At 36.0% G+C, this 27483-nt stretch overlaps 1 protein-coding gene across 3 annotated transcripts; it reads right to left on the reverse strand.

Annotated features, from left to right (window-relative positions):
• Positions 1-47: 47 nt before the first annotated feature.
• LOC101744000 (mitogen-activated protein kinase kinase kinase 7) lies at positions 48-27426 on the reverse strand. 3 transcript variants are annotated; one of them, XM_004931683.5, is made up of 10 exons: positions 27130-27426; positions 26750-27049; positions 26455-26634; positions 25736-25871; positions 25046-25146; positions 23733-24575; positions 23514-23604; positions 3760-3941; positions 2346-2456; positions 48-1216 (listed from the first exon to the last, which is right to left on the reverse strand). In XM_004931683.5, exons 1-10 carry the CDS (start codon positions 27220-27222, stop codon positions 1121-1123), a joined length of 2133 nt encoding a protein of 710 aa, XP_004931740.1. In that variant the 5' UTR covers positions 27223-27426; the 3' UTR covers positions 48-1120. The 3 variants fall into 3 exon arrangements, 2 of the variants coding, with proteins under 2 accessions (XP_004931740.1, XP_021207294.1); XM_021351619.3 differs by having other exon boundaries at positions 24309-24575; positions 27130-27415; XR_009976744.1 differs by lacking the exons at positions 48-1216; positions 2346-2456 and having other exon boundaries at positions 3814-3941; positions 21618-23604; positions 27130-27408.
• Positions 27427-27483: the final 57 nt, after the last annotated feature.

Below are 27483 nucleotides of genomic sequence, written 5' to 3' on the forward strand. Positions count from 1 at the left end.
CTTTTTAGTTTTAAAGGATCTTATCGAGATTTATAAATTAAAAACAATTCCTTTAAAATATTTATTACAATTAACTTTGTACTTATCAAGCTACCTTACACTTAAAACATTCAAAACAAATGCATACACGTCATTCTATATATATAAAAAAATTAAAACAAAATGACTAATTTCGCTTAATATGGGCACACAAAAGTAATCAATCCCAAGTTAAAAAGCACTAAAACGTGCTTTCCATAATCGTAATAAGTAAAGACGATATATATGTATATATTTATACAAAAATCCATTATACGGTGGTCATATTAGTAAGAATTTAAAACAATAGAAAATCGTTAAGACATTTTCATAATAGAAGAAATAAGTAAGTTTAACATGCAGGTTTAAAACCAAAATAGTTTTGAGTCAAGGAGAAGACGTGATAGCCCGTTTGGTATGTTGAGATCAATGACACAACCCCACTCTGGTATAAAATTTAAAACATTCCAATTATTTTATTAGCACCGGTCCAATATTTCCAAGAAAATTTAATATAATATTGACACAAAGTATGTTATTAATGTAACATCATATTATGTGTCTGTGTTTTTAGAGTGGGCAGTGACAGCACTAAGGGCACAGAACATTTTAAAAGGTGCAGTGCTGTGCCAAAAGTTAGTTACTGATTGAAAAAAAGGTAAGTTTTAGGGATTACCACTTTTTATTGGCTTAATCTTTTTATATACACATAAAAAGATAACCGTTGTCAAAAATAAACTTTTCAGTCAAGTGCATATTGCCAATATTACTATCATTAGACGCTACAACATGGTTATGTTCTAATAATATTATACTAATCACGGGAGATATTTCTATAACTTAGAAAACGAATATTAACAGATTTAATTATTACATTTTGTGTAACTTGAGGATGCACGGTGCGTAGATTACAGCTACGCATCTAGATCATTCGTTATACACAAAAATAAGGATCTTTGGCAACACTGAACTTAACGAAAATAACAACTCCTGGCAAGACTGTTCCCTCTGTTATGTACAATAGTGACGCAATAATGTGCGTTGTGGTCGCGCGGTGACGTCACGACGTGGTCCCAAAGGGCGCGGCCCCGCGAGCCTCGTGTCACTCGTGGGGCATCTCTTCTGAATGAAGCCAACTGTCGTTTTCCGCTCGCGCTAACTGCTTGTTTAGACTGCAGTACAGTTTTATTAAGGATTCCTGTAAATAAAACACATTCCTAATGACAATTGCGAATTTAATGAAACTTTTTTTTATATCTTAGATAGGTGGACGAGCTCACAGCCCACCTGGTTTTAAGTGGTTACTGGAGCCCATAGACATCTACAACGTAAATGCGCCACCCACCTTGAGATATAAGTTCTAAGGTCTCAAGTATAGTTACAACGGCTGCTCCACCCTTCAAACCGAAACGCATTACTGCTTCACGGCAGAAATAGGCGGGGTGGTGGTACCTACCCGCGCGGACTCACAAGAGGTCCTACTACCGGTAAAAACGCCACGTCTGTTTTCACAAGTATATATAAAGTGGCCTAACCCACAAGTTATCATATTCGTGCTTATATATTGCAATTTATTTATATAAATATATAATAAATTTTGATGCAAAACCGCCCTATCCCTATGGATAGGGACTAACTATTTTAATTTAGTCCCTATAGTTTTACTCCTAGACAACAGATGGCTTTGTAAACATTATTTTTGCGCGTATTATTTTTTCCTCTGAATCAGTGTAAAAGTAAATTCAAACCTCATTATCTCTATACTAACTAGCTTACTAGCTAATTAGCTTATAACTAGATTACTAAGCTTAGACCACTTCTGCGCTGACTGCTTCATATAGGAGCGTGGTCCGAATGGGAACTAACTTTTTGCTATCTTTTAGAAAGTCATTATTGGCTATTTAAGACCAATAATAATGAAAGTGAAAGCAACTAACGTGAGTATCATTTCTGCAAGATATTTGGCACTATAGTCACATAGTATGAACTTTTCTATATTTAGTCAAAAAGGATCTTTCTATTGTCTATGTTAACGAAACTCAATAATCTATTTCATTCAAACCAGATTTTTTCGTTGTTTCACTAACAATTTGAGTATATAAAACTTTACTTGGAAGATCATAATTGGATGGAAAATACTAGGTTTTATTTAAATCGAATCAAGCATTTACGAGTCAACAGTTTTGAAGTCGGAACGAAAAAAAAAAGAAGTTTTATTGAAGTATCTGCCATGTTAGTTTACATACTTTTAGTTTTCTATAGTTTAAACCATGAAAATTTAACTACGGCAAAGAAATTATATTCGTAACATAAGACAAAATAAATACCTTTTCGTTTTCTAATTGTATCATTTCTCTCTTCTGCCGTAATTCGTCATCATCCATTTTCTCTTCGAGTTCCGTTTTGTGATTACTGAGATATGCTAATTCGGTTTGGATCTGGAAGAAATTTATTGAGTCATAAGTTAAAAGAGTTTTAGAAATTGCAAAAAATTATTGATAAATATTTCATTCATTCCACTTAGAGGTATGCGTCAACCCATTTATAGTCCATTCTCGGTGGTTTTAGGCTCTTCAAGCACCGGTCATCGTCTTCGACGAACTCGAGGAGTTCGATCTGCGATCTAACCCATAGAAACAACCCACTGAGTTTCTCGCCGGATCTTCTCAGTGGATCGCGTTTACGATCGGGTGGTGGATTCTGTGAAGCACTGCTCTTGCTAGCGCTAGTGTTAGCAACGACGTCAGGTTAGAGCCCCGTGAACTCGCCCACTCGCTCGGTTAAGCTGACGTTACCAGCATTGGTAGAAAAAAAAGAAGATTTGATAGAAGATTTCGCTACCGATATTGCAGTTACCGTCTGGTAATAAAATAACATAATCAGAAACTTACAAAACTGACACGCTTAGTTTTTCTTAAAATTGTGCGAAAAAGTTTTGGGAATTGATTTTCGATAAAGCTTAGACATATTTATGTACCGAGGAGAAATCTACAGCTGAGAGGTTGATGAGTACTATGGACACTTTTTTCTTTTTCCCTACCTAATCGTTGGTAATCTAAGGGGCTATTCCAATTAGGCCTAGATTGGTAGTTGAGCTCACGAGGCTCAACTTGAGAGAACTTGCTAACGGTAGCCCTAGCAAGGACAGTGCTTAGCTGAATCAACCACTGGATCGGAATCGCGATCCACTGAGAAGATTCGGCGCGAAACTCAATGAGTTGTGTCTGTGGGTAAGGATGATCGGGTTGTCGAACCTTTCGTCGCATTCGACGGGTTCGATAAGAACGGTGCCGAATGTTGGATCTGGACAATCCGAAATTACGTCTTTAGGGCGACAGTATATCGTTCGATCATCAGACGTGTAATTTGCGGCGGCCAGGATGAACCCTCTTATAGCACGGTTTTTTCGAAGAAGTTGGAGACTATAGTAAAGTTTAGTCTATCTGTTAGAAACTATCCGTTATGGTAGGGATTAATTTGTGGGAATTTACGCAGTTGACCTTCGCAAAAAGGTTATCATATCGGAGTTTACCACTCCTTCAAGCTTAGCTCGCGACGTGACGGCAAAAGCGAATACCCAAGTCGTTGTGTTCCGTGGTATAGATTGACTGACTTACAACTTCCATCCAATAACGTACCTATAGCAAAGTAATAAAAATTCTTCGCTTATGGTGTGCAATATTAATCTATTTAGAATTTTATTTTCTAGTGAAGTTAAGAGTTTTAAGAATGTGCTTGTACCTTGAGGTATTCCTGCGCTAATTGTTTGTGCTTCTCGAATATCCTCTTTGATTCTTCGTTTGAGAGATCGGGCGAGATGGGCCGCAGGTGCGGGTCGAGCATCATGTGCATTGAATCGAGCGCGGGGTCTGGCTCGGAGGCCGGGGCGCCGCCCTCGCCACCTGTTGAGCTACTGCTGTTACCTGTAAAATTAAGTAAAGATACCGTTAAATCATTTCTAGTTTGAACTATATTAATTTATAAATGATACTGCGATTGCGTGGAAGTAATGTTGTGTTCTAAGATCAAGCAATAGATCGTAAACGCTGGACGCTACACAGGGAAACTTTACGCAGTATTATCAATGCTAGGTGAACCTTATGGCGTGTATTTACGTGATAATACAAATACAATCGACGAAACATCAGCTTTATTACGGCATTTAAGTAATTCAGTAAACTAGATTACATTAAATTCACGTGTGATTGATTATATACATTATAAAAAAATGCGCAATTTGATTTATCAAGTAATATTATAAGAAAACATGATGCTGTAAAATAATCTATTAAATTACCTTTTTAAGACAAATACACATAATATTTAAGTATCTTCATAATCTCTCAATCAATGTCAAGGCACAAAAGTTAACTTTTGTCATAGATCATGAAAATGTTGTTACCATAACAAAATTATGTTAAAAAAGCTATATAAAGTTTTGATTGCCACAATTTGTTATGTGCATATCTATAAATAACGCTACACACGTATTTGTATAAAGTAGGCAAACAAACAATTTACGTAGTTCTCTGAAGGCACAAACACGTTATTCGACTAGACTCAATATTACTTATGGATCATCGTACATCAAACTACAAGGCAATTGAGTTTATAGTAACATATACAAAAATGGAATTAATAATTGCTTGTTAAAAAAAAGTAGTTAAATAACACATTTAACCGATAAAATGGTGGCTACAGCGTTTTTTTTTATTTTGCCTAATTTAAAGAATAAAAAGAACATATACATTCAATTAGGCGAGTGACAAATTTAAATAAATTTGAATGTCGCTTAAGCCACAGTTCGAAAACAATTCAAACGTTTTAAGATTTTTAAAGGAATTGGTCGCGGTTGTACGGCAGGGTTAAATACGTCAAGAGTTAAATTTACTCTCGACTTGCTGATGTCAGACGCTTCACCTAGATTTCGGATTTCGGCGTTCGATTCTTTTCCCTGCGAATAGATGGCAGCAGCGAACTAAACAAGGCGACGTTGGGCAACACTAGAAATAATGTTGTGGCAGCTGCAAACAATGCATTTCAAGAAACGATTATTGTACTAACGATCGACAACCGACAAACAACTATGGAACAATTTTTGAATACATGTTTTATTATTAATAAATTTCTTGATTGATAAACGTTATGGATTGAGGTAATATTTAACAAATATATTAGTTTCCTGTAAGTTTCCCGTGAAAACACTGAGTTGAAATTTTATTTTCTTCGTTTTATATTTTGTTAAGAATATGGCGTATGATAGTGGTAGGAAGTAACATAAACAAGCGAAGGGCGGCCGACGCTGTTGACGCAAGAGTTGTTGAAGGGCAACAGTTTCTTGCATATCCTCGGATTGAACTTGCGCGACGGCACTCACTATAAAATATCCAACTACAGCTGACTGCGTCCCTGATGGTGGTTACGATGCCGGTGGTGGCGTCACACGCGTCGATGCGGCGGAAGCGCGCTGGGGGCGCGGGCAGAGGGGGCATGGCGCGTCCTCTCGCTGAGACAGTGCGCCGAGCACTGCTGTGCACGCCGCCGTCCGCTCGAAATAATCGGCGGGAGAGCCGGGAGCGGGCGGTGCAACAAACAAACCGACGCTATTCGTGGTGCGGTGACTCAGCGACGTCAGCCCGAGCTAAATGCGGACACCGTGTGCTGCCGCCCTTCGTGAGGTTTTCTGCCATTTTCGATGGTAGGGCGCACGCGCCGCTCTATGTGCAGCCGGTCGACGACCCGCGCCCACGACGATGCCTCTTGCACTCGGCACCGCCGTCGGTTGAACCCGCCACCGCCATTACAGATATCCGTCCATGCACATATCACTCATAGACTATCAAACTAATTGTTTTTATTGAAACACTTTTCGATTGTAGTTCTTTTTGTTGAAGATAAAATACTTTTTTCCCTACCTATGCTGATAGCATTGAGAGGCTATGTCAGCTTCGCCCTAACGTGTAGGTGAACTCACGGGGCTCAAACCGGAGTGTTGCTAACACTGGCCTTAGCAAGAGCAGTGCTTCGCAGAATCTACCACCGGATCGGAAACGCATGAAATACGAGTGGCGAGAGCTTCTATGGTAAAAATAACTGTAAATTTTTGGTTGGTCAAAGACAATGCAATAATTAAATTATACGTGAAATAATCGTTTTACAGTGATTTTCATTTGATTTTATTCTTAGGGCTTCATTTTTTTGTAAAGTGCATTGCTAGACGATTGCAGTAATGTACAAATGTTTCACGGCATACGTATTACACAAACTTTTGACTGAAAACATTCGTAAAAAACAGATCTTGAACAAAAATATGGGTTAGTCTGTCATGTTTTGTCATTTGAAATTAAATATGTGGCTAAAATTGACGAACAAACAGTAGCAATGTTTTGACGTAAACAATGAATTGAAAACAATAACGTAAACAGAGCCGTTGATTTATGCACTTGCGTCTGTTGGCAACTTCAGTTGAGATATTAATCATTTTGTTAATAATATATGTTTAGAAGATATTAACAGAGCAAAGATCTATCTGAACAAAAATTGATTTATAAGGGAAATTACGTGATATTTAGTTTGATGCGTAATCGTTTGATGGGAGCCAATCGTGTAAAATTTGTTTTCTTAATTTATTTGTAATTTGAAATAATTTGAATCCGCCCCCCCCCCACTGTCCTAATTTATTCATTCCAGGCTTATCATTTCAGAAGAATGATTAACAAGCGCCAGGCAGAAGGATGATGGAAAACTAGGAGCCAAATTAAGCTACCTACCTCAAAATTCTTGTAATTTTGATTCCGTTTAGGTATAAAAAAAACAATCTGATAAAAATAGTCCTTGTTAAGAAATTTAATTTAGTGTGGTAAAAGGTAAAACAGCATACGCAAGATACTGGACGCAAGTTTCCCTTTAAAAATACATTATCATTTTAAACAGGAATATGAATCGAATCTTGCTACTAATTAGTAAACACGTCTTCATGTCATCGGGCGTGTTAACACGTGCCCTTAGGAAACAATTTTGCTGGCATAACGTGCCAACTCAGTGTATAGCTTACGCAGATCCAAAAGAGAGCCCATAATTCGTAATTATATTTATAATCGAAATAAACTGTAAAACATTTTTTTCACTTGAGATGAAAATAAAAGTATGAATCAATTAAGGCATTTTGTGGAAGGTTTTACAAGGAAGAGAGAATATCTTCTACCGATGATATTTCTCCGTAGACCGACGGTCCGAATGTTTTTGTTTGAAACTTGTATATAATAATATGCAAGCTTATCTTGAAAATGTCGTAAGCGAGATTCAGGCATCTGTCAAACATCTTGTTTTCTATGACAGCTACCGCCATAATTTCAATAGGAACAGACGAGCACTAGTAAAGGATTCAGAATGCGATCAGATGACATAATTCCATATTGTTGTCCAACCATTATTAAATAATAAATAATTTAAAAAGTTCAAGGTTTTCGGTGACAAAGCACTCCGATCTTGCTTGTTATTATTATTGCATGAAGAGCATCGGTACATGTCCTTGACCGATATGTATTATGTATTTATTTACTGCTTAAGCAAGCATCTTGGCCTAGTCCTATTCGACAAAACAGGTTCAAACCTTTATTGGTTTTAGTTGGACCTAAGAGGTTAGGTATAACGTTCTAAATGAGAAAACATTGTTTGGAATAATGAACATAACAATGTATTAAACTAATTTAGTTCATGCACAACTGGATTTGCAACTAAGCACACTAACACAATAAGATTTTTAGTACCTTCATATATTTTTTAATTATATATATTATTACAGGAAATGTTCTCTGTGGTCAATATTTAGAAATTACGAAGCTACTAATTACAAGTCAGGGTGATAATTAACGAGCAAATGGCGTAGTAAAGGAAACGCTCGAGTGGATCTGTTGATGGATCCAATCTGCTCGAACGTGACTAGCACTGGCCATTTTACGACTGAATTTTGATGAAGCACGATATTTAAATTGGAAACGGCAACACTAGCAGAAACTAACGAGTTCCTGTAGTACAGAAAATCTCAGAAAGATTTTACTTTATTACAGTTGTTTGACGCTGCGTTTATTAAAAAGAGATGTAGTATCTGGATTAATATTAAATTATAGCAATGTGTTCAGTGAAGTACATTTTCATTACTTTGTTACACTCCTACTTTCAGTTATTGCAGGTTAGCCGTCTTAACTGCGTGGTTCGTGAGGAACATCGACCTACATGACCTGTGCGTTGAATTGATCCGCAAACGCATGAAGTTAGCGTCGGAACGGTACTTCGATAAGGCTATGCGTCATGATAATCGCCTTATCGTTGCCGCCGCTGACTACTCCTCAAATCTTGATCACGCAGGAGACAGTCACCGTCGACGCCCTAGACACGTCCTTACGGATCCATCGGATCCAATAACTTTTGTATTAGGCGCCTTCAGTTCTAGAATTAGGAGCAGGCTTAGGGACCCCGGTAACCATACTCGTCGAACTGCGCAAATAATTCGACGTGCAACTTAACCTAAACAACAGTCCGCTGAGTTTCTCGCCGGATTTTCTCAGCGGGTCGCGATTCCGATCCGGTAGTAAATTCATTCGCGCAGCTGCTGCTCTTGAGTTGTTAGGTTTCGTTTGGAGGCGCTCAGTTAGTTGCCAGTAAACCCCACCCTTCTGGCTGAGCCCGTGCTCGCCCACCTATCCTGGTGAAACTGGAAAGGCCTAGGCCACCAGTAAACCTTCTTTCATAAACAAAATCTCTCCCTGCCTTTTCCCACTCTCCTATCTCTCGTTCTTTCTCTCCTCTTATATAGGATATAATTGCTAGTCACCAGGAGCAATGGTTCTTACAGATTCGATAAAATTACATTTACTAAGTTTTGGTTGTTTAGTAAATCTGCCAACAATTTTCAAAATTTAAATTTAGGTTCCGGAAAAAAGTCGATTGCATTTCATTGGAGAATATGGTGAAAGAAAGTCGATGGTACGATTCGATGCAGCACTTCTGTTTTGTAAATTTGTAGAAATTTATTTTTGATATGGAAGTCTTCTTTTGGTTAATATCATCTTAAGTATTTAGACCCGCTATCTCTATTTCTAATGTTATTATTGAAAAAAGTTTATTGGGATAAAGCATTTAATAGAATTGATCAAACCAAACGTTGCACATTCAACTTTGGATTTTTTTTCTATTATTGGTATCGGAAACACATGCGAGACACATGTTTGTACTTATACAGACATTTGTACTTACAAACACAGTTACGAATATCTCGAATATAAGCATATTTTAACCTTTCATCAATTGAATAATTAAAACAATTAAAATGACAATTGGTCCCTCCGGAATCCGGTTACTGCACTGTTGAAGGTTTATTTAATATAATGATTCCGTTTGGTTTCGAAATTCCGTAGTTCTGTAGTTGGAGACACTAATCTGACCGATAGACCAAAGAAGCGATCAAAAAATAACCAAATTATTATTCATTTGGACAGAGAATTTACAGGCCATCTGGTATGAAGTTTGTACTGGAGCCCAAAGGTGGCCCGAACAATATGGATGCCGTCAACTACGTTTAGGAACTGGGCCAAATATAAATTGTCGATCATATGTTCTTCAAAACGGAACGCATTACTGTTTCGTGACAGAAATAAGTAAATGATGAGACACACCCGTGGAGGCATATAGTAAATACGGGTTACCGATCGCAATGTACTGGTATAATAGGTAGAGAGGGTTGCGACCCATTTCTTCGGTAAAGCATTTTGCGACAACCACGGGTGGTAGTGATATTCAAAGTCAGGTCTCTTAAGCTGTAGCCGGGTGTTTCAAAAAAATTCAATTTGGGCGGATGTAATGTTCTTAGCGAAAGTCAGCCAGGCATGACTACGATTCTTTAGTATTTTCTAATTTATTATTATTATTAATTCATTAATGCAGAAATCACACGTTAGAAACAGTCCTTGCGTCAACAATATTCAGTTAACGTCACATTTGGATAATCAAGCCACGTGTCGACCGAGAAACATGACGTCGTTTAGATTAACATCAGAAAAATGACGTGTGATGAAGCGGATCTTGGCAACACTATTGCTATCATTTGGATCACCGTTGAAAAGATAAAAAATACTTTAAATTTTTAATGAATATTTTTTGTATTCACCCTAATTTCTGATCCTGTTTAGTCCTTCTAAATCATTATTCAGACGACTAGGTAGTAATTTTGCCCGAAGCAAATTACTAGCCAGAAATTGCACGAGAATCAAAGGCCAGTAAGATTATTTGTTGAGAAGCAAGAAATTTATTTAAGTTTAGACTTAAGATGGTATTTATGTATTTTCTCTAAACTCAAATCGTATTGCATACCGCTTTCATTGCGTCAGTGTAGCTGTGACACCACACAGAAACTGTCCAAGTGGCGACACTTATTCTATTAGTGAAGCGATTTATGATCTGCTATATGACAGTCAGGCAGAAATCGGTTAATGCTTTCAGACGTTGAAATGTTACGACAACCGCTGGAAACTTTGTAGCGGTAATGCGAGAATGAACAACTTTAGTTTGACAAAATAAAAAAAAAAGGGAATCGAAAAATCTACAAAACCTCGCTGTCAATATATTCATAACATCTCACACAAAACAACTGTAAAGGACGGTGCTTATTAAACAAGAGCTCCATAAGCTCCATTGGATAAAAAAACTTCTATATTTGAGTCGACTATTATCAAAGCCGGCAATCTGACTTTTGGACAATGATTGGTAAATCAGAAAAACGAATTATTGACTTTGTATTCCATTGGCAATCACAAAACCCTTCGGAACGACATCTTAGATAAATAACAGGTTAACTATTAACCTTTATTTAATGCAGGTTTTGAACCGTATTCTTTGAAGGAGACGATAATATTCAAATCAATCTGTATTGTCATATCAATAATTTTTTTTTGTCCAAATGCACAGATTGCCGCCTTTGATAATAATAGACGACTCATTTATAGACATAAAGGCAGCAATTTTGAAATATGATCATAACGAATAGAATTTTTACGAAGCCTAAATAACTAAGTTTTCCTTGTTTCCACTAGCCAGAAATTCGGCGTAAATTTCAATAAGTAAAAATTCAGTCGGTTTATAATTTCGTAGTTTAACGGCGTAGTATAATAATATAAACGTTTTGAAATGAAGACCGTTTATTTATCTTCGTGCCAAAAGTTCACAGAATATCCGAATTTTTAATGTCGGTATCTACAAAGTGACAACTTGTCACGTGACATGTCCATGAGATTTAAATGTAGAGAATTTATTTGATCCGGAAATAACTAGAAGCGAATATAGGTGTCCTTGCGTATCATTTTAAAGTACCTATAATAAGGACAATAATAATCTTTATACTTGAATACAGAAGCGGCCCGCGGACAAGAAAAGTGAATCATACGCTGTTTATATTTGGAAAATTTATCTTATTTGTTTATTTGGTGGTATTGTAAGTAAAATTAATAGGAATATTGCTCGTGCATACTGGAGTTTCAGTTCAGATCCTGGGAATTTTGTTTGCACAAAATGTTGTCTGCTCTTTATTTCAAACAATCAATCTTTTCATTATTTATAGATGAAAGAACATGTTCTTAACAAAGCGTGAATGCAAAAAAGATAATAGCGCGCTATTTGGATATTTAGCTCCTTTTGTAAAGAGGGCAGTTTACAGTTTCGTGCCAACTTCTGCACAGAAACTAGAACTGGGCCAGTCACCATTAATGTTCTAAATGGGTGATTATAAACAGATCACATCAAAGAATTAGCTAAAGATGGACGCGAAATGAGGATGACTAATAGGACAGAATATGTCTGGACGTGAACACTTTACGACTATAGGTAGCAGCGGGATAACAATTAAATGCACGGCAACAGATGCGAGATAATTCTGGTATCTCCTTGAACTCTTGAAGATTTAGTACAGCTTGAAATTCGAAAAGACTTCAAAGCGGTTACACAATAAATAGATATGTTTAATAGATTACACTAGAGAATTTACGTGTAACATCAAGTCATTTGAAGAGTAGAAGAATTTTGTGGTTTTAGTTTAGTTTTACTACGGAGCGTGGGTGTTGAGACGTCGGAAGTGATTTTCGTAAGTTTAATGATGTCAATATCGTAACCATGTTCTAAATTAACATTACCCTCAATTATTATGGTCATATGAATTATGTACTTAGATTATCTTAACATAATCAATTTTATAATGTATGTCAATGATATTTTGGCATTCAGAAGATTAATACTTTTTAAGAGAAAAGTTATTTGTTGTGAGTTCACTTCTGGTGAGTATTGGTTAATAAAATCTTTATTCTAGTGAAGGCGATGACATTGTTAATCTATAATAAATGAATTGCTGTTCGTTAGTCTCGCTAAAACTCGAGAACGGCTGGACCGATTTGGCTAATTTTGGTCTTGAATTGTTTGCGGAAGTCCAGAGAAGGTTTAAAAGATTTAGATAAATATGAAAATGCTCGGAATAAATTAAAAATAACAATTTTGTTTTCCCTTTGATGTGTTCTCCGTCGGACGCATTCCTTTTGTTTGTTTTAAGTTTATTTTATACAAAAGTTTAGGTCTTTTATTTCTCGATTGAGGCACTACGAAGTCTGCCGGGTCAACTAGTTTGTCATATAATCAAATAAGTATAAAATTTACAGCGGCAAAAGGAAGTAATACAAAAGCTATTGGCAAAGTTAGCGTTGTGAAATCGCGAGCAGTGAGTCAGACGAGTATTTTAGCCAAGCGCGGGTGCGCGGCACCAGCCTCTGATCCACTACGTGTGTCGACCGCGTGATCTTACGTTGGTTTATATCTTAAGAATATTATTAAATCTTTGCGTGGTGATGCTTCTCGGAACAATGTTAACGATTAAGGTGTATTTTTTGTTTGTTGCTACTGTGTGGTTGAGGCTATGTTTTATCTGGTTGAGGTGTTGCGAGAAGACAGAATCGTTCGGAAATATTGCTGTTAATGTCATGGAACATAAATATATTTTAAATATACTAATTTTATAATGAGCCTGTTTTGAAGAGTCACTTAATCAAGTAGGCACTACTGGTTTCATCAAAGCCAAACGAAAACCAAATACTTAAATAAATCATCGTAACATTGTATGGTTGTCACAATTTAAATTCAAGGTTGCACTGCTGTTATTACGGTAACTGGGGATTATTTAAACGGCACTCAATTCAGAGTTTTGTTGAGGAAGGGCAATCGTAGAAAAAAATAACGTAATGACTTTGCGTAAATGTAAAACTGAAAACTGAACTAGCCAGGACGCTGTGTGACGCAGACACGAGCCCCGACCTACTTATGTCGTTGAAAAAATAAGCAGATGTTCAACTTTGAAGCGGGATATATCGAGCAGGGCAGAACGTGTTGTTCCGAATAGAAATAAACTTGTCACATATTTTGATTGTATCTAGAGCGAGCGGTTAGTCATGTAGCGATGCTGATGCCAACGTCCCGGCCGCTGCTAGCCACCACACCGAAGCTATAAAGGCAATCGTATTCCAGACTGAATCACTACAGGCGCCGTCTGCAAAACGTCTCACCACTACCTTATTTACAAACTGTTTTCTTATGTATGTACGTATTTTTATGTCGAGAATACAGGAAATTTAGGGATTGGCGCGACTATCGAACCGCTTTTCTGTTACAACCTTGTTATGACAATGACAATGTATCGTTAAAAATAACTGAAGAGACGCACGAGTAATATATATTTACATTTCATAGTGATTGATTGATATGGGTTAGAAGTTTTTATTTACATTTTTTTTCCTACCTATGCTGATAGCCTTGAGAGGCTATTTCAGCTTCAACCTAATGTGTGTAGGTGAGCTCAAGGGGCTCAAACCGGAGTTTACACTGACCCTAGCAAGAGCAGTGCTTCGCAGAATCTAACGCGACCCACTGAGAAGATCCGGCTAGAAACTCAGTGGGCAAATTTTATTTACGTAATATATGTTAAAAGTCGAAGAGAAAGTGTCACTGAAAACATTTTCCTGACCATCCTGCTCGTACTGACCAATGCGGAAAAGGATGAAAGAAAAGAAATAAACGAAAACGGAACAGGTAACAATAACACTTCGTTGTTGTCGAGATAGTGTAAACAACTTTATTTTCCACTTCAAAGCATCTTTACTTTGACGCTTACATTTGGTTTCGAGACCCTTTGGAACAAAAAGGTAATATGTAACAGTCACAGATTAATTAAAATCACATAAAGAACCTCTTGTTCTTTGGTAAATATTAATCACTCAGTAAATAATCAGAGAATATTCATCATCTGTGTCAGTTATACGTTACGTTATAAAGGCAGTCAAGGCTATTTATCAGTAGTTTAGGATCTTCAAATTTTAATTATCGAATCATTACTATTACTACCATTCCTAAATGTATATCGAAATTTGCTAATGAAGGACCGTTACTGTCAGGAAAGCGACTGATCGTAGAACTCCAAACTATATCTTGCAACAACTCGACCGATAGGATAAGGAGAGGAATATGTAAACAGACGCGACCGACAATACAAACAATATTTAACTGTCCGTTTCCGTGTATAAGACAAAAAAAGAGATAGACGATATATTTACGGAACTATTCCAATTTTTTATTTCATGAAATTATTATTACCTTTTTAGTAATTGCACAAAGAAAATATAAAATTAAAACAATTTCCTTTGAATGTTTCGGAACAATACCATGATTTATGAGCGAAAACAACCGATCTGTGTAAACTGTGTAAAGGTCAATATATTAATATTTTATAAATAATTTCGGATAGTCTGTCTGCTGCAGGTACATAATATTTTATATGGAAATTATTGCCATACGAAAAAAAATAAAAAAAATCTCGTAAACGTCAACAATATGTGGAACATCGTGAGAAAGGTCTTTTTAGTCGAAGTTAGCCGCAGCGGGACACGGTATACACAAATACTATTTTCGTTTTATTTTACGGAGAAAATTGTGAAAGATGCACTCTAGCCGCGAAAAAGTATATGGTAGCGCAATTACTTTACGTTTAACTTTGCAATCACCGGATGAAAACTTCCGAGATTTTAGATTTACTCATGATTATTTTACACGCGATTTTTTTTTATTGCCCTTGTAGGCAGACGAGCATACGGCCCACCTGATGGTGAGTGGTTACCGTCGCCCATAGACTTCAGCAATGCCAGGGGCAGAGCCAAGCCGCTGCCTACTGCTAATAACAATACGATTTTAACATAAAGCACCCAAAAATGTTATAGGCATTCATTATTTTTATTGCATCTTCATTTTAAGCACGGAACCATTGTATCGGACCACGTGGGTCCGATGCACACGTGCCGGTATTCTGTACTATTCTCGTTGCGTATTTATGTAATCAACAATAAAACGTATTAATAATAGTTCCATTTGATTGTTTACATCTATCGTCTCACAGAGCCCGGTCTCCTCTGGCAGATCATAAAATAATTAGCCGTGATTCACCACCGCGCCGAAAGCGTCACTCGACGCGAGTACGCGACAGCTTTTGGCAGTACTGTTTGACAGCGATTATTTCACTGTCACTTATCATTAGTAATAAAATTTAAGTAATCCAATTCGGTATCACGTAATCTATGTTATTGAGATGAAAATTTTAGATTCACTATAATTTTTACATATCAGAGACGTTCGGTGTTACCAAAGAAGGCTGTTTAACATGAAGTTAAACTTCTTTTGTTATTGGGTCTTATTATTAGATCTCTACATTAAAGGGAAGGGAATTAGAAAAAAGTGAAGTTACACTTAGAAATATTTCTCATCAATATGATAAATTTTAGGAGACCAAATTAAAACAAATTAGCTTAAGATGAAAACTTTTATATCATTATACATGTATGTAGTAACAGTATCTTACAGTACATCTTTGCTTTAAGATTTGAATAATAATTTGTATATTTAGATTATTCAATAGTGCTACTACATTGACGCGTCAATCATGAATTTTAATCATTATTGCAAAAAAATGAGTTGATTAACGAAATTGTTTTTAAATTGGTGGTCTGAAAAAGGGCTGGAGCGACTGCTCATACAGGTTATTGAATTTATTTTTCGCTTAGTTTTGTTATTTGCTTCAGAGGTAAGCCATGGCCCATCGCTAAGACCTATAACTATATCTTAACCATCTTTTTTCTGTTACTATCCTTAGCCTGTTTCTCTTAACCTATACAAAAAAGTTTGCCAGTCTTCTATGTCTGAATAAGTTTATATAGTGTTCTGGTTACGATTGATTCAAAAATACTCAGAGAAAACTGTCCCGGGAAAATAGGGCAATATAACTCTAAATTATATGAAGTTAAGAGTCCATAAAAACGAGAGAGTTGGGGACTTGTCGGACCCCAAAACTCTGTTCACGGCAAATTTAATTAGATTTTTGGTTACAATTTTTATCATGATAAATCTCATTTTATTATTTTAAAATTCTAACATTCATGTCTCTAACAAACTATAATAGCTTAAAGATATATTTTTTCTTATTAATATATTTTTATGATTAAAAAAAAAATTTAATTGTATTTCAATTTTAAATTTATAATTTTTTATTTAATTTGTTAAGTTCAAAATTTAAAATTTAATAATATGATGTCTTTCATATATCAAACTAATAGATAGTAACATCGAAGGATTAATAAATTGATTTTTATCGTTACAATTTCTAAATCGATTCTTGAACTGTTAATTGATCACTTCTATTCTTTCATATCTCATGGTTTTTATCTTTATATATAAAAATAATAATTACAATACATAGCATGGTAAAATTAAATATATTCAATGTATATCTTATTTTGAATTTACTTTGATGAAATAATTTAAAATTAACGATTATGAATAATTATGATTCATCTCATGATGGCAAACTTGGCGATGATATACAAAACGAATTTTAGTAAAACTACCAACCATTCGACAAACAAAATCTAAGTTATCGAGAACATTATCAGGGAAACTCACTCATGAAAACGTCAACGTAAACTTGAAATTTATCAAAGTCCTGTTGCACTTTAAACGAAACTTGAACGGAACAGTCCGTTTGCGGCATAATTTCACAGAATCACGTTAACATAATTTTTGTAATCGTCCTTGAGTTACGCACGTGCATCACAAGGTAAGTCGCGTTAGTGTGGCGACATTTGCGGGCGCGTTAGTGCGGCGACATTTACGGGCGCGTGAGTGCGGACGCGTGGATGCATCGAGGCGAGAGTGCAGTGCGTGCGGCCGCGCGAGACTGTGCGTCGTCAGACCCGTACCATGCCTCCCCGATAACCTTAAATTAGATTAATTGTACCGCGCTGATTCATACGCCCCGCGACGCGCTTCTTTTTGTTGACAACGGACAAATGAGTCCCGCTCGAATTAGCTTTCGAGGATTATGAGAGGTGAATGAATTTTTTTTTTTTCGAAACTCGAAAGGCACTGGTTTTAGCTGTGTTGTAATGTCCGCGTTTGAAATAATTATTGCGATTTTTATCACTAAATTAATGTAATTTAATAACCGCCCATATTGATATTCTGCGCGCGTAGGCACGACCTAATGTGACCACACTAACTTAGATAGACATTTCTTTTCTATTTCAATGCTTTTGAATACGATTTTCAACTACAACACCTAATATGATGGATGCTCGGTACAATCTAAATCGAATTAAATCAACGTTATAGTAAGATCGTATTAGAAAGAAGAGGTAAAGGTATAGGTATATTTTTTGCGTTCTTACTCACTAATGAACTATTCAGTGTATTATCACGTGTACCCCGTTTATATTTCAATAGCAGGTTGCGAGAATCGATGAGGTTGGTTCCGATCGAGCGTTCAAAAAGCCGGCTTTGGCTTTACTGTATAAAAATCAACACATTTGTTTATTTGAGTAACGCATAACGGCGGGAAGCCCGCCACGGCGGCACCCATGAAAATATTATTACGACTTATTTACTTTACCGCGATACTGTTCTTACCGCATTGACGTCTGCGCTGACTCATCAGGGCGCAAATCAATTGATTTGTCTCAAAGATAATTTAGCAGTCTCTCTAACCTTATTATGCATGTAGGTCTCATGGGAACATGTTCTATGCGTTTTGATGATCGTATCGAATCTTCGTATTGTTGGTGTTACATGAAAAATTTCTGGCGTAATAATGAAATAAAGTTTTTTTATTTCAATTATTTATTATAAGTCAGCGGAGAATGACAGGGCCGAGGAAGTATTTTGGATAACATAAGAGATGTAGTTTTGATTTAACTCATATAAATGACGCAAGATTGTTAACGGTTGCGTGCAAGTATTATGAGACTCATTGTTTTCTCTAAATATATTCATGATTGACATTGCAGAGACGTGTATATGGCTTACATATTGATAAATAATCATTGTCGCTAATCGATAATCACAATGCTAGAGGCATAGCCAAGCCGCTGACTTCTGCTGAGGACTCTCTAAAATCCAACCTAAGAGAAACGAAAATGGCACTTGTAAAATCGTTTGAGCATTAATTAACCATTTCTTGTTTTCCGTGATATATTTAAACGATGTTTTTTTCTTTCTTTAAAACCCGGAAGCGGTCGGCAAACGAATAGAATCAGTCTATCTGCTTGCGCCAGCGGACGTTGGACGACGCCGCGCTTTTACGACTATTTCCAGATGTGTCGCTGCTATAAACTTCCTGAAAGATCACTACCTATTTATCGAGACGATCAAACATCAAGTTTAGTCGATGAATTCTGCCAGGAATTAAAATTGGAGCAAACGCTAAATCATTCTATATACATAGGTATTTTTTTGGGTATTTCGCAAAAGCAAAAAAATATCACGTCACCTACTTATATGATATATATTTAAGTGCTTTTGGAATTATTCTTAAGGCTTTGGTTTATTAAGTATCATAGGGTCCCATACGTGACCACATATCATAGACTGGTTTATGGTTTCATGAAGCAATAAGTAACACCGTTAGTGATCTAACAATACTTCGGCTTGGCGTTGTGTTCGGTCGTTGGTCCCACACCACCCGTTTCCTAGAAGGTAAGCGGACACAGTTTAAAATAGTCACGGCCCCTTCCGAGAAGCGTGACTCACTCCGGGACCGTCCTGGGCCGCATCTGGACCGATCTGGACCGCACTATACACCGCGATCGTTTATATGTAGGTTAGTTACTCGCACACCAATATACGAACAGCATCAAAATCCGGAAAACATCATAAAATCTCCATCATACTTGTTCAATAACTTTTCAAGAGCTCCACAACAAGTGTTACTAGAGCTGTTCATTCTGTTTTGTTAAGTTTTAACTTTAAACTAGCGATTGGCTTGTTCGAAATTATTAAAACAATCGATATATTATCGTAATCGGTAGTTAATATTTAACCTCGTTCCCTGACATAACAATCGAGTTGTTCTCGATTGTCCAGACTCGATTAATTGGCCACTACGTACGTCCATTTGCTTGTTATTTTTCGCTAACATCGCATTGTATGAAGTCCTTACTATAATTATTTGGTTTTATTTGAATATCTAGGATTCGTATCCATCCTATCGCCTCGTGTCGCATGTTCCAAATGTTACAATCGAAATTCGTGACAGTATCCATCTCGACTTAGCTCTATTGCGAAAGAAAACCTTCAAGAACCATTCAGCTCACTGAGTTTCTCGCTGGATCTTCTCAGTAGGTCGCGTTTCCGATCCGGCGGTATATTCTGCGAAGCACTGCTCTGATTAGGGCCAGTATTAGCAACACCTCCGGCTTGAGCCCCGAGTGCTCACCTACACGCTAGGGCAACGCTGAAATAGCCTTTCAAGGCTATCAGCATAGGTAGGGAAAAAAAAGGATCACCCTGAAGTTTTCACAATTAGAACGATTTGAACATCTCGGAATTAACCATTCTATTCGTAATCCATATTATCCATCGAACTAACCAAGAACCTATAATGTTAATATAAAAAAAATTACATCATTTACATCAGTTACTAACCCGTATATAACTAACGAAAAAAATCGTTCAATAAAAATAAAGACAGAATAAAATATATGAATTCAATTCACAGAACGTCTAAACTGTTTACCGAAATAATATTTCATTTTGACAGCTCTACAAAGGAAATAGGCACTAAAACTTATCCTGTTCAATTTCAAAGAAATCACCAGCTTTCCGCAAAATAAATACTAATTCTCTTTGTAGAATTACTGGAATAATCGAATTACGTTTTGAATGTTTTCTACAAAATTGTACAAGAAAATGGGAACTTAAAATTAAATGGTTATTTTCGGGACAATAAAACGCAATTCACCGTAAAGTGGCCCCACCAACCAATCGAGGAAGACTACATGATTCATACAATAAATTTGATGATAGGAAACACTGCAGCAATAAATTTAAACATTCGAGAGTAAATAAAGTAAATAATGTAGATGTGTTAAGATAATAACCGGTATTCTGGGTTTCACGAGCAGGTATAAGTTTCTTGTTACACAAAAAGAGTCGATATGTATGGGAGCTGAAATAATTCGGTGATTCTTTGACCGATTCACAAATGAAACATTTATCAGTGTGTAATTAGAAACTCGTGACATTTCAAATAAATTAGGCGACCTGATGTGATTACAATTTGTTTTCGATTTTGTGATGTTCCGCCCACGCAAGCTATTTATTTTATGCATTTCTACAATGTTTACGATGCGCACATTGTTTTCCTTGCGATTCACTTAGGGAAGAAAATACATTAATATCTGTTTTCAAATGACCTGTTGCTTTTAAAACGTTGTATTCGGCTTTTACGTCGAGGTCAATTTTCTACTATTTTTTTGTTTATTATGAGGTCATCTTCATATTGATAATGTTAAGGAATGCGAACAAAAACTCTTATCACCAATTACCCAAACACAATAGTATTTTTCGCCATCCATAATCTGGGATCTTTGTACAAATGAGTCAGAGCGGTTGGTTTGTTAAAAAACACTGTTGTCTGAGATTTTTAACTGATACCAGAATATAGAGTTATTTCGTGAAATCTTCCACAAAATCCTTATGTACAGTAAATTACTTTAGCGAAATAAAATTTTATATCGGAAATAGAGTTAGCTGATTTTGTTTCTTAAACATATTTATATTTAAAGATTTTTTTAATGCTGCACGATATTTTTCCTCTAATTTATGTTGTTTATTATACTTGTTTAAAAATAAGATTTAAAGTAGATATGAGTTGACTATTATCAAAGCCGGCAATCTGACTTTTGGACAATGATTGGTAAATCAGAAAAACGAATTATTGACTTTGTATTCCATTGGCAGTCACAAAACTCTTCGGAACGACATCTTAGATAAATAACAGGTTAACTATTAACCTTTATTTAATGCAGGTTTTGAACCGTATTCTTTAAAGGAGACGATTATATTCAAATCAATCTGTATTGACATATCAATAAAAAACTTTTGTCCAAATGCACAGATTGCCACCTTTGATAATAGACGACTCATATGTAGTATAAACCGGTCCTTAATTTCGTCAGAATTAACTACAGGAGACTTACCTGTAAAATTTTCGTCACATCCATATTTTAAATTACTTTAGCTATTATGAGGTTTTGCTGAGGAATTTTTGCTGACAAATAATTATGATAGAAATACATAAATAATTTTACACATTTCATCCAAGGCGGATTCTTTGTGCCGTGTTGTGGCTACTGAGATTGAGACACAGAAAAAAACAAGTATTTTCAGAACCAAACATGAATTAACCATATATATTTAAGTGATTACTATCCAGACCAAAGACCTAGTATTTGGATGTTACACAAAACAACACTTCAACAAAAATTCAGCCACTGAACTTAAATGTCAATTTGACACAAAATAAATTTTCCATTTCAGATAGTTTTTTCACAATCAAAATACAAAAAAATCACTAATAACATTCTTGCTAATACATAAATATAACAAGAAATGGAAATACGTTTTCACTCATTTGAAAACGATTTTAAATTGAACAAATTTCGTTCTATTCCTAATTTAAATTTGAAATATTAATAAAACGACATTATCGTTTGATCGTACAAGATGAATAAACTATGACGCACGTGACTCAGACCAGATGCAATGTCCTGGCGAAAGGACTAAGCTATTTCGATGCTATTACTCATGCGATGCAATGATACATTCTGACTGGTTTAGACGACAGATCAGATCAGTAAACAGTACTGCGTGTCTTGTTTTTGTAGGGAAATACATGAACCTTCTGTTTATTTAACCTTGGTTATCTTATACCTGTATTTTAATGACAGAGATGCTCTGGGTAAATTCATAGTAGCAATGATTTTTATGTGGAGACTTTTTTCGATATTTATTTACTTTTTAATGCCGACTATTGCATGATTGTTTATAAATGAGATTTTTAGAACCAACCGCATCGAACTTATTTGTTAATCGTTGCCCGTGTGAAAAGTTGTCTGTGTAAGAATTGACCTATATATTAAATAAATTGTCTATGACGAATTGTTAACCGTAAAGATCAGTCAAAACAGGACACTGAGAATTTTTAGCTGCCTTTTAATTATTAGCGTCCTGAATTTAACATATTAAATTTAACATTAAAAAAACATCATAAGTTTACGCGCTCGGGTGGTAGATTAGCCACGAGTGACGTCATGCGTTACTCGCTAGAAATATTAGTTTTATTCCTTGAACTAAAAATTTAAGGTATCAAGATTCCAATTAATTAACAACTGATCTTTATACCACAAGTCTCCATTAAATAAAACGAGGCTACGAAACCGAGAATCTCAAAACCTTCAGTTTAGTAATGACATTTCAAAATTTTAGATGAACTTTAGAAAAACTTTTAGGTCAAGTAAAAATGTTCGTTTTCAACAAATTAATGTGTCGACTCGTTATTTTTACTTGATAAGTCAGCACGCACGCAAGCAAACCGTTGTCGGCCGTAATTCGCAAAGTCTATTTAATAATATAATGTGCACGTTACGTGGGTCGTATATCTCGGCTGCTACAAGAAAAGAGTTATGTCAATGACATTGCAAAAAAAAAAAAGTTTTCTCTTGTATGAGACTTGTTAGTCAAAACATAATTTTAGAGCTCATACATTATTCGAGTGTATTCATGATCTGAACATTTAAGAGGAGCACATTACGTTGTACGTGCATACCTATTTATACCGCGGTGCTAGTGATTCACTGTCTTCGATATATTATTTTTGTATTAAGCACAGATGTATTGTGAAACACCACAGAAAGGTCTAAGATACGTAACGTTTTCATTTATATAAATACAAAATTTTATATACAATTTACAATTATTTTTATTTTTATTAAATCTGTTTAAGCACGCAAACAAACCAGAATAAGTTCAGAGACGGTAATATTTTTTTTTTAATTTTTTGTGTTTAGTTGCTAGGATATTTTGATCGTACTCACCGCCGATGTAGTATTTGTCGAAACCAGGATGATTCCTCACTTCAACATAATCATCAAAATGTATAGGCGCATTGATGATTTCCCACGTGTTCTGTAATAGAGCAAAAGTCAAATTTTAAATGGAACTTTCAAATATTGAATACAACGTAATAAAACAGAACGGCCTTCGGCTACTCCCCGCTACGTAAAACTACTTTGTAACAGTTCAGGTGCACTTACAGGATCCACGTCTATATGTAATGGCGTTTGTATGCTCGAATTGATCGGTCTCTGCGTTACGTTCCCATTGTATTCTCTCACTGGTGTCATTGGACTGTTGGTGGCGCTCAATCTGTCATAATAATTCTGGTTGCAATCTTCCTTTCTGAGCAAGCTCGAGTTACTCATGACCGAAGGACTTCGGGTCGGAGACAGTTTATCAACCTCCCTCTTCCAATAAGGATCCGTATCTATATGTCGCGGATTAATGTTTCCGATGTTGTAATTGGGGATGGGCGAGAGTCTCCGCGGAGATGAACTCTCGCTGAAGACGACAGGACTTTTGATGACTCGCAACGAGTCCTGGGGTGTGCTGCCCTCGCTTGGCACGTAGGTCCTCTCTGAAGGCACGGGCGAGCTCGATGTCCTGTTGATGCTGATCGGCGATCTTCCGGCTTCCAGAAAATCTTCAGACTTTTTAAAGTGTTGAGGAATCCTAATGGCACCGACCCTGTTATGGGCGTCGGACTCGTCCTTCGATAGTGCCGTCGTTTTGGGGTGCGCCTCAGCGGCCATTATGTTCTGTAGCTTACTCACTTGCGTCTCGACGTAGCTGCGCGGTCTGGACGGCTGTAACGGGGTGTCGATGTTCCTGAGTACGGGGTCGGAGGTGCTATGGTCGGGGTACTGAGTGGGGATGTGTACTTGAGACAGTATATCGTGTTCTGTGTCAGTGTCGAGGCTGTCTCGAGAGCCACACTCATCCTCCGAACACTCTGAGTCGTCCACCTCGCAGTCGTCGTAGTTTATCGGCGTGTCAGCACCCGGAAAGAACTCGCATAGTGCTGACATTATTTCCGTTACCTGAAAAAAGTTTCAAGTATATCAGTGTTTGATAAATACCCTAAAATGTTAGTAGATGAATATAAAAAAAAATAGACATTTAAAAGTAAGCCCACGAGAATTATAATTTGTGTAACTGCCATTCAATTGAGACATATACACCACAAGCTGCATGGCAGCATTCACATTGTAATGTCTATAGGTTTTGGTAGCCACATAACATGATTTTTTTTGTGACACATGCACAAAGTTCAGTTACATTTTCGTTTTGGTAATTCTGTTTGTAAGATGTTTGTAAAATGCAATCCAAACGTAACTGTAATACATGATTTTATAAATAATAGTCTCACTTATAAAATAGCTTCATGTGAAAGCTGAATTCTGACTCTTTACTGTTTAATATTTGATGAAGTAAAATTTAAAAGACAGCCAAACTGCTCAGTTCAAAAGGTTGCACCTTGAGAGCAATTAATAGTTAAAATGAAACATACCTTGGCCATGCTTGGTCTTTGTGCTGGTATTTTGTGCCAACATTGTGTCATCAGCTGCTCTATTGGCTCCGGGCATCCCTCTATTAGATTTGGTCTTTGACCTGAAAATTCACAGTTATGTAACTGAAATTCAGGCATCAGCATATTATTAATTCAATTACCCTAAATATTAAAATGATTGTGATAAATACACACAAGTCAACAATAGTAATTTTTTTGTCTTGAAAAAATTTTTTGGTCATATCCCTATTTTCTACACTTAGGTTATTAACCACAATTTCTATTGTGATGTAGAGATTTTCCATTAAGATCTTTTTTCTTAAAGTTTATCCTGTTTTCACACACACACATAAATACAGGGTCTTAGTAGCAGGTTAGGATAGTAGCACTGAACTCTTCATTTCCATAAGCAAGAGTAACCAATTATGATAGGTGACCCAATTATGACAGTACGCTTCGAGATGTGATTCTCAGTTTGATCCACTTTATAATCAAGCAAGTGTGAAATTTTTAACACACAGTCAATCGAAACTTGTTCGCAACCATAATAGATTTCTTAAAATTTAATAGCACGAATTTTTTTGTCATAATAAGCATATTGGATGAAAATTAGTAAGTTTTACCATAATATCTAATCAACGATCAACTATTGTATCTTCACTAAATAACAATTTAAATAACAGATCAAACCTGTATGCACCGCCCACATTATTCTATATGCAGAACCACCTTCTTCAAATGGTTTCCTCCTAGATAATACCTCCCACAGTATTATCCCCCATGAGAACACATCACATTTTTCTGTGTATGTTGATCCTTCAAATACCTGAAAAACATTAAACAGTAATGTTTTAAAAGCTTTGAATTATAATCTTCCTATTCATTTATTTCTTCTATCTAATATAAGGCATTGTGGTTAAATAATATTTAAAAGCATAATGATTTAAATTTTAAATTCAGCTAAGCTTAAAATATTTCTATACGCTAAACAATTTGCTGAGTAATTTGTAATTTCACCTTATCTTATTACACACAATGAAATTCAAGTTATTTTGGTTTGGTTTCAATAACTATTAGTACTTTAAAGTTTTTCCTTTTATAATCCATGCAATTAAGTTTCATTGTGGCTTTTATTTTTATAAAAAAGTTATAAAAGTAAATATTGATTTTATTTTCCGTACTCTTTTTCAAAGATAATGTTTGTCCTTATAATTTTAAAATACTATTAGATGCTGGTAATAATATTATAAAACTGAATGAAGCAGAAAAAGTAACAAACACAAAATAATAGTTATTTCATTTTCATCGTCATTATAATGATCTTAATTATTTATAGTCAAGTTTAGTTTATACATATAGTTTAGTAGTAAAGTTCTATTATTGCATTACACTGTTTTTGGAATACAAACCTCAGGAGCCATCCAAGCAGCACTGCCTTTATTATTCGTCATGTATGTTGCCTTATCAGCTGCTGTGCCAAAATCACAAATCTTCAGGCGTTGCCCTCCACCCACTAATAATAGATTGGGTGGTTTTAAATCCCTGTGTATTAATGGTTTTGGTTTCATGGAGTGAAGGTATGCTACACCCTAAAACAATGGTATTTTTAATCCATTGCACAATTAAAAATAATTTTGTATTTAAGATAATACTTAATATAATACACTGGCTTTTGTATTTTGATGATCAATAGTAAATTATTACCTCAGCGCACTGGCGGGCCCAGCTCATTGCATGTGCTGCTGTGTATTTGGGTTTGGGTCGGTTGTGTAGTACATTATAGAGAGAGCCACCTTCTGCATACTCCATGACGAGGCATACGTGAGCACCCCGCGTGCACGCTCCGTACAATCGCACAATGTTTGGGTGACATACGCGAGATAACTGGCGTACCTCGATCGCAAATTCACGTTTCTCCGCCTCTGAATTTATGTGCTTTACCGCTACAAATCTGTTCCGCCATACACCCTTCCAGACAACACCGAAGGCCCCTTTCCCTACGACCTGTCGAATTTTTAAGAATCTCAGAACATGCTATTAAAAACTTTGATTTTGTCAAAACGTATCTGTGTCCAAATATTTACCGAAAGCTCCTGTATTTCACTGTAATCAATCTCCTCCACAAACGTCTGCTGATGAACTGGCGAGTCTTGCACATTGGAACTATTGGAAGCCATTGGTACACTTATTATCACATTATCAATATGACTAGAAAGATTATACAAGCCTTATGTGTTACAAACTAATAAGTTTTCTTTATAAATTGGTAAAAATAGTTGGTTAACTCAATTTCTTCAGTATTGTTTGGCAGAAAAAAGCAACTGCGACAAGGCCGCCATCTTTGAAACTGTAGAACAAATGTCATATTTCGATAGAGATGTGCCGAGCTCATTGTTGACATTGATCTATCGGTAGGATTTACAAAAAAACTGTGGTTT

The sequence above is a fragment of the Bombyx mori genome, chromosome 3 (genome assembly GCF_030269925.1).
Source record: "Bombyx mori chromosome 3, ASM3026992v2".
Taxonomy (NCBI): Eukaryota; Metazoa; Arthropoda; class Insecta; order Lepidoptera; family Bombycidae; genus Bombyx; species Bombyx mori.

Coding starts and splice junctions, on each gene's coding strand:
- LOC101744000 (XM_004931683.5), bottom strand. CDS start 27,222: ATGGCTTCCAATAGTTCCAATGTGCAAGACTCGCCAGTTCATCAGCAG. Junction 23,605..23,732: donor TACATATAGACGTGGATCCT/GTAAGTGCACCT, acceptor GCTCTATTACAG/AACACGTGGGAAATCATCAA. Junction 1,217..2,345: donor TACAATTAGAAAACGAAAAG/GTATTTATTTTG, acceptor TTTTATTTACAG/GAATCCTTAATAAAACTGTA.